The sequence below is a fragment of the Melozone crissalis genome, unplaced genomic scaffold, assembly GCF_028551555.1.
Source record: "Melozone crissalis strain CALT ecotype California unplaced genomic scaffold, PUWL_Pcris_2 ptg000752l_1, whole genome shotgun sequence".
Classification (NCBI taxonomy): domain Eukaryota; kingdom Metazoa; phylum Chordata; class Aves; order Passeriformes; family Passerellidae; genus Melozone; species Melozone crissalis.
Window position 1 is genome coordinate 17,307 of NW_026536399.1, and position 12,644 is coordinate 29,950.

General features: G+C 59.9%; 1 protein-coding gene across 1 annotated transcript in view; it reads left to right on the forward strand.

Annotated features, from left to right (window-relative positions):
• The window catches only part of SMC1A (structural maintenance of chromosomes 1A), a gene marked incomplete at both ends in the record, with an annotated part of 28,390 nt that extends 16,648 nt beyond the window's left edge, over positions 1–11,742 (forward strand). Inside the window, 8 exons of the mRNA XM_054295461.1 lie at positions 884–1,037; positions 2,191–2,301; positions 3,681–3,746; positions 3,790–3,946; positions 4,968–5,122; positions 6,732–6,883; positions 9,214–9,283; positions 11,632–11,742. Coding sequence (XP_054151436.1) covers positions 884–1,037; positions 2,191–2,301; positions 3,681–3,746; positions 3,790–3,946; positions 4,968–5,122; positions 6,732–6,883; positions 9,214–9,283; positions 11,632–11,742 — 976 coding nt within the window. The remainder of the gene's footprint in view (positions 1–883; positions 1,038–2,190; positions 2,302–3,680; positions 3,747–3,789; positions 3,947–4,967; positions 5,123–6,731; positions 6,884–9,213; positions 9,284–11,631) is intronic.
• Between the last annotated feature and the right edge of the window lie 902 nt (positions 11,743–12,644).

Below are 12,644 nucleotides of genomic sequence, written 5' to 3' on the forward strand. Positions count from 1 at the left end.
GTCCTCCTCCATGTCCCTGTGTCCCTGTCCCCACTGTGTCCCCATTCCCCTGTTCCCACCATGTCCCCGTGTCTTTGTCCTCACCATGTCCCCATGTCCCTGTCCCCTGTCTCCGTGTCCCTGTCCCCCATTCCCGGTCCCTGTGTCCTTCTCCCTGTCCCTGTCCCCACTCCATGTCCCCATGTCCTTGTCCCCACACCATGTCCCCATCTCCTGTCCGCCTGTCCCTATGTCCCTGTCCCCATCTCCTGTCTCCACACCATGTCCTACTCCATGTCCCTGTCCCCACCATGTCCTCCTGTCCCTGTCCCCTGCCCTGTCCCCATTCCCTGTCCCCACACCGTGTCCCCACACCGTGTCCCCATGTCCCTGTCCCCACCATGTCCCCCTGTCCCCACCACATCCCCATGCCCTGTTCCCACCGTGTCCCTGTCCCCGTGTCCCCAGGGAGATGACGCACCTGCAGAGGGAGGTGACGGCCATCGAGACCCAGTGTCCCTGTCCCCACACTGTGTCCCCATGTCCCTGTCCCTGTCCCTGTCCCCACCGTGTCCCCGTGTCCCCAGGGAGATGACCCACCTGCAGAAGGAGGTGACGGCCATCGAGACCCAGTGTCCCTGTCCCCACACTGTGTCCCTGTCCCCATGCTGTGTCCCTGTGTCCCCACGCTGTGTCCCCATGTCCCTGTCCCCACCGTGTCCCTGTCCCCAGGGAGATGACGCACCTGCAGAAGGAGGTGACGGCCATCGAGACCCAGTGTCCCTGTCCCCATGGTGTCCCTGTCCCCGTGTCCCCAGGGAGATGACGCACCTGCAGAAGGAGGTGACGGCCATCGAGACCCAGTGTCCCTGTCCCCATGGTGTCCCTGTCCCCGTGTCCCCAGGGAGATGACGCACCTGCAGAAGGAGGTGACGGCCATCGAGACCAAGCTGGAGCAGAAGCGCAGCGACCGCCACAACCTCCTGCAGGCCTGCAAGATGCAGGACATCCGTCTGCCGCTGGCCAGGGGCTCCATGGACGACATCAGCCAGGAGGAGGTGACACCTGGGGACACCCCCGGGACACCCCGTGACACCCCTGTGACACCCCTGTCCTCCTGTGTCACACTGAGCCACACCTGTCCGTCTGTGTCACCCCCTGTCCTTCTTTGTCACCCTCTGTCCTGCCGCTGGCCAGGGGCTCCATGGACGACGTCAGCCAGGAGGAGGTGACACCTGGGGACACCCCCCGTACCCCATTGTGTCCCCATTGTCCCCTCAGGGTGGTGGCACCGGAGAGGACCCTGGTGGCAGCTCCAGCCATGTCCCCTGTATCACTCTATGTGTCCCCATTGTCCCCTCAGGGTGGTGGCACCGGAGAGGTCCCTGTGTCACTCTGATTGTCCCCTCAGGGCGGTGGCACGGGTGAGGACACCAGTGTCACCCTCATTGTCCCCATTGTCCCCTCAGGGCGGTGGCACGGGTGAGGTCCCTGTGTCACTCTGGGTGTCCCCATTGTCCCCTCAGGGCGGTGGCACGGGTGAGGTCCCTGTGTCACTCTGGGTGTCCCCATTGTCCCCTCAGGGCGGTGGCACGGGTGAGGTCCCTGTGTCACTCTGGGTGTCCCCATTGTCCCCTCAGGGCGGTGGCACGGGTGAGGACGCCGGTGTCACCCTCATTGTCCCCATTGTCCCCTCAGGGCGGTGGCGCGGGTGAGGTCCCTGTGTCACCCTCATTGTCCCCATTGTCCCCTCAGGGCGGTGGCACGGGTGAGGTCCCTGTGTCACTCTGGGTGTCCCCATTGTCCCCTCAGGGCGGTGGCGCGGGTGAGGTCCCTGTGTCACTCTGGGTGTCCCCATTGTCCCCTCAGGGCGGTGGCACGGGTGAGGTCCCTGTGTCACCCTCATTGTCCCCATTGTCCCCTCAGGGCGGTGGCGCGGGTGAGGTCCCTGTGTCACCCTCATTGTCCCCATTGTCCCCTCAGGGCGGTGGCGCGGGTGAGGTCCCTGTGTCACCCTCATTGTCCCCATTGTCCCCTCAGGGCGGTGGCACGGGTGAGGTCCCTGTGTCACTCTGGGTGTCCCCATTGTCCCCTCAGGGCGGTGGCACCGGTGAGGTCCCTGTGTCACCCTCATTGTCCCCATTGTCCCCTCAGGGCGGTGGCGCGGGTGAGGTCCCTGTGTCACCCTCATTGTCCCCATTGTCCCCTCAGGGCGGTGGCACGGGTGAGGACGCCGGGGGCAGCTCCCAGCGCAGCTCCAGCCTCTACGCCCGCGAGGCCCTGATCGAGATCGACTACAGCGACCTGCCCGAGGAGCTCAAGGTGACACACCTGGGCACCGCGGGCACACCTGGGCACCGCGGGCACACCTGGGCACGGCTGGGCACCGCAGGCACAGCTGGGCACGGCTGGGCGTGTCCCACACACCTGGGCATGGCTGGGCGTGTCCCACACACCTGGGCACCGCGGGCACACCTGGGCACGGCTGGGCGTGTCCCACACACCTGGGCACAGCGGGCACACCTGGGCACCGCGGGCACACCTGGGCACAGCGGGCACACCTGGGCACGGCTGGGCGTGTCCCACACACCTGGGCACAGCGGGCACACCTGGGCACAGCGGGCACACCTGGGCACGGCTGGGCGTGTCCCACACACCTGGGCACAGCGGGCACACCTGGGCACGGCTGGGCGTGTCCCACACACCTGGGCATGGCCGGGCACAGCTGGGCACGGCTGGGCGTGTCCCACACACCTGGGCACAGCGGGCACACCTGGGCACAGCGGGCACATCCTGGGCATGGCTGGGCACACCTGGGCACAGCGGGCACACCTGGGCATGGCTGGGTACACCTGGGTACGCTCTGGACACGCTTGGACATACCTGGGCACACCTGGGTATATCTGGCACACCTGGGCACGGCCCAACACACCTGGGCACACCTGGGCATGGCCTGGGTACACATGGGCACACCTGGGTACACCCTGGGCACACCTGGGCATAGCCTGGGCACACCTCACACACCTGGGCATAGCCTGGGCATGCCTGGTACACCTTGGTACACCTGGGCATGCCTGTGCACAACTGGACGTACCTGGGCATGGCCTGGGCACACCTGGGTGCACCTGGGCACACCTGGGCATGCCCTCGACAGACCTGGGCACACCCAACACACCTGAGCACACCTGGGTACACCTGGGCTTGGCCTGGGCACACATGGGCATGTCTGGGTACACCTGGGCACATCTTGGGCACACCTGGGCATGTCTGGGCACACCCAGCACACCTGGGCACACCTGGGCACACCCCAACATTCCTGGGCATGCCTGGACATGTCCCCGTGTCCCCAATGTCCCCTGATGTCCCCAATGTCCCCATGTCCCCAATGTCCCCGTGTCCCCAATGTCCCCTGATGTCCCCAATGTCCCCAATGTCCCTCACACCCCTGATATCCCCAATGTCCCCAGGATGCCCAGGCCGAGGAGGAGATCCGGCAGGAGATGGCCGCGCTGCAGCAGCGGCTGTGTCCCCGTGTCCCCAATGTCCCCATGTCCCCAATGTCCCCAGGACGCCCAGGCCGAGGAGGAGATCCGGCAGGAGATGGCCGCGCTGCAGCAGCGGCTCTGTCCCCGTGTCCCCAATGTCCCCGTGTCCCCAATGTCCCCATGTCCCCAATGTCCCCCATGTCCCCATGTCCCCAGGACGCGCAGGCCGAGGAGGAGATCCGGCAGGAGATGGCCGCGCTGCAGCAGCGGCTGTGTCCCCGTGTCCCCAATGTCCCCAATGTCCCCATGTCCCCAATGTCCCCAGGACGCGCAGGCCGAGGAGGAGATCCGGCAGGAGATGGCCGCGCTGCAGCAGCGGCTGACGGAGCAGCAGAGCGTCCTGCAGCGCATCGCCGCCCCCAACATGAAAGCCATGGAGAAACTGGAGAGCGTCAGGGACAAGTTCCAGGAGACCTCGGATGGTGGGGACACCGTGGGGACACTGTGGGGACATGGGGGGGACATGAGGGGGACAAGTTCCAGGAGACCTCGGATGGTGGGGACACCATGGGGACACTGAGGGGACACAACGGGGACAAGTTCTAGAAGATTTCGGATGGTGGGACACCATGGGGACACGGGGGGAGAAGTTCCAGGAGACCTCGGATGGTGGGACCTGTGGGGACACCGTGGGGACACCATGGGGACAAGTTCCAGGAGACTTTGGAGGGTGGGACACCATGGGGACGTTGGGGGGACATGGGACAGTGTCTGTGACAAGTTCCAGGAGACCTCTGATGGTGGGACATGGGGGGTGTGGAGGGGACATGGAGTGTCCCCTGGGTGTCTGCGATGTCCCCTGGTTGTCCCTGGTGTCCCCAATGTCCCCCAATTGCCCCCAGAGTTTGAGGCCGCCCGTAAATGCTCCAAGAGGGCCAAGCAGGGCTGTCCTGACCCCAGTGTCCCCATGGTGTCCCCAGTGTCCCTGTGGCTGTCCCTGGGTGTCAGTGATGTCCCCAGTGTCCCCATGGTGTCCCCAGTGTCCCTGTGGCTGTCCCTGGGTGTCTGTGATGTCCCCAGTGTCCCCATGGTGTCCCCAGTGTCCCTGTGGCTGTCCCTGGGTGTCTGTGATGTCCCCAATGTCCCCTGATGTCCTCATGGATGTCCCCAGCTGTCCCCTGATGTCCCCCCAGAGTTCGAGGCCGCCCGCAAGCGCGCCAAGAGGGCCGAGCAGGGCTGTCCTGACCCCAGTGTCCCCGTGGCTGTCCCTGGGTGTCAGTGATGTCCCCAGTGTCCCCATGGTGTCCCCAGTGTCCCTGTGGCTGTCCCTGGGTGTCAGTGATGTCCCCAGTGTCCCCATGGTGTCCCCAGTGTCCCTGTGGCTGTCCCTGGGTGTCTGTGATGTCCCCAATGTCCCCAGCTGTCCCCTGCTGTCCCCGTGGCTGTCCCTGGGTGTCTGTGATGTCCTCATGGATGTCCCCAGCTGTCCCCTGCTGTCCCCAGAGTTCGAGGCCGCCCGCAAGCGCGCCAAGAAGGCCAAGCAGGCGTTTGAGCAGATGAAGAAGGAGCGCTTCGACCGCTTCAACTCCTGCTTCGAGGCCGTGGCCACCAACATCGACGAGATCTACAAAGCGCTGTCCCGGAACAGCAGCGCGCAGGTGGGCACACCTGGGCACACCTGGGCACACACCTGTTACACACAGCGCTGTCCCGGAACAGCAGCGCGCAGGTGGGCACACCTGGGCACACACCTGGGCACACCTGGGCACACCTGGGCACACACCTGGGCACACACCTGGGCACACACCTGGGCACGGGGCTGGCACACACCTGGGCACACCTGGGCACACACCTGGGCACACCTGGGCACACACCTGGGCACACACCTGGGCACACACCTGGGCACGGGGCTGGCACACACCTGGGCACACACCTGGGCACACCTGGGCACACACCTGTTACACACAGCACTGTCCCGGAACAGCAGCGCGCAGGTGGGCACACCTGGGCACACAGCTGGGCACACACCTGGGCACACCTGGGGGGCACACACCTGGGCACACACCTGGGCACACACCTGGGCATCAGGGGGCACACACCTGGGAACACACCTGGGCACACACTTGGGCAGGTGGGCATGGGGCTGGCACACACCTGGGCACCTGGGGGGCACACACCTGGGCACCTGGGGGGCACCTGGGCAGGCTGGCACAGCTGGCACACACAGCGCTGTCCTGGAACAGCAGTGCACAGGTGGGCACACCTGGGCAGGGCTGGCACACACCTGGGCAGGTGGGCACCGGACTGGGCACACACCTGGGCACGGGGCTGGCACACACCTGGGGGGGCACACACCTGGGCACACACCTGGGCACACCTGGGGGGGCACACACCTGGGCACACACCTGGGCACACACCTGGGCACGGGGCTGGCACACACCTGGGGGGGCACACACCTGGGCACACACCTGGGGGGGCACACACCTGGGCACGGGGCTGGCACACACCTGGGGGGGCACACACCTGGGCACACACCTGGGCACACACCTGGGCACACACCTGGGCACACACCTGGGGGGGCACACACCTGGGCACACACCTGGGCACGGGGCTGGCACACACCTGGGGGGGCACACACCTGGGCACACACCTGGGCACACACCTGGGCACACACCTGGGCACGGGGCTGGCACACACCTGGGGGGGCACACACCTGGGCACACACCTGGGCACACACCTGGGCACACACCTGGGCACGGGGCTGGCACAGGGCTGGCCCCGCCCAGCCCCAGGTGTTCCTGGGCCCCAGGGAGCCCTGGCTGTGACACCTGGGTCACCTCAGTGTCCCCTCAATGTCCCCAATGTCTCCAATGTCACCTCAATGTCCTCGATGTCCCCAGTGTCACCTGTGCCACCTGAATGTCCCCAGTGATGTCCCCAATGTCCCCTCAGGCCTTTTTAGGACCAGAGAACCCGGAGGAGCCGCACCTGGATGGCATCAATGACAATGTGTCACCTCAATGTCACCAATGTTCTCTGTGTCCCTATCGTCCCCAATGTCCCAATGATGTCCCCATGTCCCCTGAGTGTCCCCAGTGATGTCCCCAATGTCCCCTCAGGCGTTCCTGGGCCCCGAGAACCCGGAGGAGCCGTACCTGGACGGCATCAATGACAGTGTGTCGCCTCAATGTCCCCAGTGTCACCAATGTCCCCAGTGTCACCTGTGCCATCTCAGTGTCCCCAATGATGTCCCCAATGTCCCCTCAGGCATTTTTAGGCCCCGAGAACCCGGAGGAGCCGTACCTGGACGGCATCAATTACAATTGCGTCGCCCCCGGGAAGCGTTTCCGGCCCATGGACAACCTGTCAGGGGGGGAGAAAACCGTGGCAGCGCTGGCCCTGCTCTTCGCCATCCACAGGTGGGACCCCAAAAACACCCGGGGGGACCCCAAAAACCCGGGGGGACCCCAAAAACCCCAAGGGAAAACCCAAAATCCCGGGAGAAATCCTAAAAATCCCAAGGAAATCCCCAAAAATCCCCAAAATCCCCCTCTGGCTGCCCTGGCCCTGCTCTTGGCCATCCACAGGTGGGACCCCAAAATTCATCTGGGAGACGCCAAAATCCATTTGGGGGACCCCAAAAACCCCAAGGGAAACCCTAAAATCCCCAAGGGAAATCCAAAATCCTGGGAGAAAACCCAAAAATCCCAGGGGAAATCCCAAAAAAAATCCCCCTTTGGCTGCCCTGGCCCTGCTCTTCGCCATCCGCAGGTGGGACCCCAAAAACACCCGGGGGGACCCCAAAAACACCTGAGGGGACCCCAAAAACACCCGGGGGGACCCCAAAAATCCAGGAGATCCCAAAAACTCCAAGGGAAAACCCAAAATCCCCGAGGGAAATCCTAAAATCCCCAAGAAAGTCCCGGAAAAATCCCCAAAATCCCCCTCTGGCTGCCCTGGCCCTGCTCTTGGCCATCCACAGGTGGGACCCCAAAAACACCCGGGGGGACCCCAAAAACCCGGGGGGACCCCAAAAACCCCAAGGGAAACCCTAAAATCCCCAAGGGAAATCCTAAAATCCCCAAGAAAATCCCAGAAAAATCCCCAAAACCCCAAGGGAAATCCCCAAAATCCCCCTCTGGCTGCCCTGGCCCTGCCCTTGGCCATCCACAAAATTCATGTGGGAGACCCCAAAAATCCAGGGGTACCCCAAAAACCCCAGGGAGAATCACAAAATCGCCAGGAAAATCCCAAAAACCCCAAGGGAAATCACCCAAATCTGGGGATTTCTGGGGTTCCCCACTTTTGGGGTGCCCATTTTCGGGGTTCCCCAGTTTCGGGGTGTCCCGGTTTGGGGTTCTAATTTTTGGGGTCCCCCCCAATTTCGGGGCCTCACCCACTCTCCCTGCAGTTACAAGCTGGCCCCATTTGGGGTTCCCCATTTTCGGGGTGTCCCATTTTCGGAGTGCCCAGTTTGGGGTCTCATCCCAGTTTTGGGGTGCCCATTTTCGGGGTTCCCACTTTTGGGGTGCCCCACTTCTGGAGTGTCCCTTTTTGGGGTGCCCAGTTTTTGGTCTCAGCCCAGTTTCAGGGTTCCCCAGTTTTGGGGTGTCCCTTTTTGGGGTGTCCCAGTTTTGGGGTCTCCCACTTTCAGGGTGTCCCAGTTTCGGGGTGTCCCTTTTTGGGGTGTCCCAGTTTTGGGGTTCCCCACTTTCGGAGTGTCCCAGTTTCGGGGTTCCCATTTTTGGGGTTCCCATTTTTGGGGTGCCCAGTTTCGGGGTCTCACCCGCTTTCCCCGCAGTTACAAGCCAGCCCCACTTTTGGGGTCTCCCACTTTCGGGGTGTCCCAGTTTTGGGGTGTCCCTTTTTGGGGTCCCCCCATTTTCGGGGTTCCCCAGTTTCAGGGTGGCCCAGTTTGGGGTTCCCATTTTTGGGGTTCCCCACTTTCGGGGTGTCCCAATTTCGGGGTCTCACCCGCTTTCCCCGCAGTTACAAGCCAGCCCCACTTTTGGGGTGTCCCATTTTCGGGGTGTCCCAGTTTGGGGTTCCCCACTTTTGGGATGTCCCTTTTTGGGGTCTCCCATTTTTGGGGTTCCCCACTTTCGGGGTGTCCCAGTTTCCGGGTGTCCCTTTTCAGGGTTCCCCACTTTCGGGGTGCCCATTTTCGGGGTTCCGCAGTTTTGGGGAGTCCCAGTTTGGGGTTCCCCACTTTTGGGGTGTCCCAGTGTTGGGGTCTCACCCGCTGTCCCCGCAGTTACAAGCCGGCCCCGTTTGGGGTGTCCCTTTTTGGGGTTCCCCAGTTTTGAGGTGTCCCAGTTTCGGGGCCTCACCCACTCTCCCTGCAGTTACAAGCCGGCCCCATTTGGGGTTCCCCATTTTCGGGGTGTCCCATTTTCGGGGTGCCCCAGTTTTGGGGTGCCCAGATGGGGTCTCAGCCCAGTTTTGGGGTGCCCATTTTCGGGGTTCCCCAGTTTCAGGGTGGCCCAGTTTGGGATGTCCCAGTTTTGGGGTCCCCCAGTTTCGGGGTCTCACCCCGGTCTCCTCTCAGTTACAAGCCGGCCCTGTTTGGGGTTCCCCACTTTTGGGGTGTCCCAGTTTCGGGGTCCCCCCATTTTCGGGGTCTCACCCGCTGTCCCCGCAGTTACAAGCTGGCCCCGTTTGGGGTGTCCCAGTTTGGGGTTCCCCACTTTCGGGGTGCCCCAGTTTCGGGGTCCCCCCATTTTCGGGGTCTCACCCGCCGTCCCCGCAGTTACAAGCCGGCCCCGTTCTTCGTGCTGGACGAGATCGACGCCGCGCTGGACAACACCAACATCGGCAAGGTGGGAATTTGGGGGGGCCCCTCCCCATTTTTGGGGGTCCTCTCCCCTTTTTTCGTGTCCCTTCCCCTTTTTTGGGGTCCCCTCCTCATTTTGGGGGGCTCCCTTTCCCATTTTGGGGCTCCCCCTGTGGGATTTTGGGGTCACCCCAACCCCATTTTCACCCCCATGGAGCTGATTTTTGCACCTCCAACCCCCAAATTTTGGGGCTCCCCTCCCAATTTTGGGGTTCCTCAACCGATTTTTGGGGTGCCCTCTCCATTTTTGGGGTCCTCCACCCCAATTTTGGGGTCCCTTCCTCATTTTAAGGCTCATCCGTGGGATTTTGAGGTCACCCAAATCTCATTTTCACCCCCAACCCCCAAATTTTGGGGCTCCCCTTCCCAATTTTGGGGTTCCCCAACCGATTTTTGGGGTTCCCCCCCTAATTTTGGGGTCTCCACCCCAGTTTTGGGGCTCCCCCTGTCAAGTTTTGGGGTCTGGGGGTGTCACCCCAACCTCCCCCAGCCCCATTTCTGTGCCCCAGGGAGGGATTTTGTCTCCCCAGCTCCCAATTTTGGGGTTCCCCATCCAATTTTGGGGTTCTACACCCCAATTTTGGGGGTCCCCTCCACATTTTGGGGCCCTTCCCAATTTTGGGGGTCCCCTCCTCAGTTTGGGGCTCCTCCTGTGGGATTTTGGGGTCACCCCAATCTCATTTCCCCCCTCATGGAGCCGATTTTGTGCCCCCACCCCCAAATTTTGGGGCTCCCCAGGTTCGGTTTTTGGGGTGCCCGGTGCATTTTCTGTGGTGCCAGGGTTGTTTTTGGGGCACCAGGTCCATTTTTTCGGGGTGCCAAGTCCATTTTTTGAGGTTTCAGGTTCATTTTTTGGGGTGCAGAAGCAGTTTTTGGGGCGTTAAGTGTATTTTCTGGGGTGCCAGGGTTGTTTTTGGGGTGCCAAGTCCATTTTTTGAGGTTTCAGGTTCATTTTTTGGGGTGCCCAAGTTATTTTTGGGGTGCCAGGTTCGTGTTTTGAGTGCCAGGGTTGTTTTTGGGGTGCCAAGTCCATTTTTTGAGGTTTAAGCTCCATTTTGGGGGTGCCAGGTCTGGTTTTTTGAGGTTCTTGGTTCATTTTTTTGGGCTTTCAAGGCCATTTTTCGAGGTGCCAGGTTCATTTTTTGGGATTTTAGGTTCATTTTTTGGGGTGCCAAGCCCATTTTTTGGGTGCCAAGCCCATTTTTGGGGGTTCCAAGCCCATTTTTGGAGGTTCCAAGCCCATTTTTGGAGGTGCCAAGCCCATTTTTGGGGTTCCAAGCCCATTTTTGGGGGTGCCAAGCCCATTTTTTGGGGCGCCAAGCCCATTTTTGGGGTGCCAAGCGCATTTTTGGGGGTGCCAAGCGCATTTTTGGGGGTGCCAAGCGCATTTTTTGGGGCGCCAAGCCCATTTTTGGGGTTCCAAGCCCATTTTTGGGGGTTCCAAGCCCATTTTTGGAGGTTCCAAGCCCATTTTTGGGGTGCCAAGCCCATTTTTTGGGGTGCCAAGCCCATTTTTTGGAGGTGCCAAGCCCATTTTTGGGGTTCCAAGCCCATTTTTGGGGGTGCCAAGCCCATTTTGGGGTGCCAAGCCCATTTTTTGGGGTGCCAAGCCCATTTTTTGGAGGTGCCAAGCCCATTTTTGGGGTTCCAAGCCCATTTTTTGGGGTGCCAAGCCCATTTTTGGAGGTTCCAAGCCCATTTTTGGAGGTTCCAAGCCCATTTTTGGAGGTGCCAAGCCCATTTTTGGGGGTGCCAAGCCCATTTTTGGGGTGCCAAGCGCATTTTTGGGGTGCCAAGCCCATTTTTGGGGTGCCAAGCGCATTTTTTGGGGCGCCAAGCCCATTTTTGGGGTTCCAAGCCCATTTTTGGGGGTTCCAAGCCCATTTTTGGAGGTTCCAAGCCCATTTTTGGGGTGCCAAGCCCATTTTTTGGAGGTGCCAAGCCCATTTTTGGGGTTCCAAGCCCATTTTTTGGGGTGCCAAGCCCATTTTTGGAGGTTCCAAGCCCATTTTTGGGGTTCCAAGCCCATTTTTGGGGGTGCCAAGCCCATTTTTGGGGTTCCAAGCCCATTTTTGGAGGTTCCAAGCCCATTTTTGGGGGTGCCAAGCCCATTTTTGGAGGTTCCAAGCCCATTTTTTGGGGTGCCAAGCCCATTTTTGGAGGTTCCAAGCCCATTTTTTGGGGTGCCAAGCCCATTTTTGGGGTGCCAAGCCCATTTTTGGGGGTGCCAAGCCCATTTTTTGGGGCGCCAAGCCCATTTTTGGGGTGCCAAGCGCATTTTTGGGGGTTCCAAGCCCATTTTTGGGGTGCCAAGCCCATTTTTGGGGTCCCCAGGTGGCCAATTACATCAAGGAGCAGTCGGCCGCCAACTTCCAGGCCATCGTCATCTCCCTCAAGGAGGAATTTTACACCAAGGCCCAGAGCCTGATCGGCGTCTACCCCGAGGTACCAAAAAAATATCCCCAAAAACCGCCCAAATTCCCCTGAAATACCAAAAAATCCCCCTGAAATATCAAAAATCCCTAAAAACGGCCCCAAATTCCCCTGAAATACCCAAAAATCCCCAAAAACGGCCCCAAATTCCCCTGAAATACCAAAAATCCCTAAAAATGGCCCCTAATTCCCCTGAAATACCAAAGAATCCTCCTGAAATACCAAAAAAATCCCCAAAATCGGCCCCAAATTCCCCTGAAATACCAAAAAATCCCCCTGAAATATCAAAAATCCCTAAAAACGGCCCCAAATTCCCCTGAAATACCCAAAAATCCCCAAAACCAGCCTCAAATTCCCCTGAAATACCAAAAATCCCTAAAAATGGCCCCTAATTCCCCTGAAATACCAAAGAATCCTCCTGAAATACCAAAAAAATCCCCAAAATCGGCCCCAAATTCCCCTGAAATACCAAAAAATCCCCCTGAAATATCAAAAATCCCTAAAAACGGCCCCAAATTCCCCTGAAATACCCAAAAATCCCCAAAAACAGCCTCAAATTCCCCTGAAATACCAAAAATCCCTAAAAATGGCCCCAAATTCCCCTGAAATACCAAAAATTCCCCCTGAAATATCAAAAATCCCCAAACCGGCCCCAAATTCCCTTGAAATACCAAAAAAATCCCCCAAAAACGGCCCCAAATTGCCCTGAGACACAAAAAATACCCCTGAAATATCAAAAATCCCCAAAACAGCCCCAAATTCCCCTCAAATACCAAAAAATCCCCCTGAAATATCAAAAATCCCTAAAAACGGCCCCAAATTCCCCTGAAATACCAAAAAATCCCCAAAAACAGCCTCAAATTCCCCTGAAATACCAAAAATCCCTAAAAATGGCCCCTAATTCCCCTGAAATA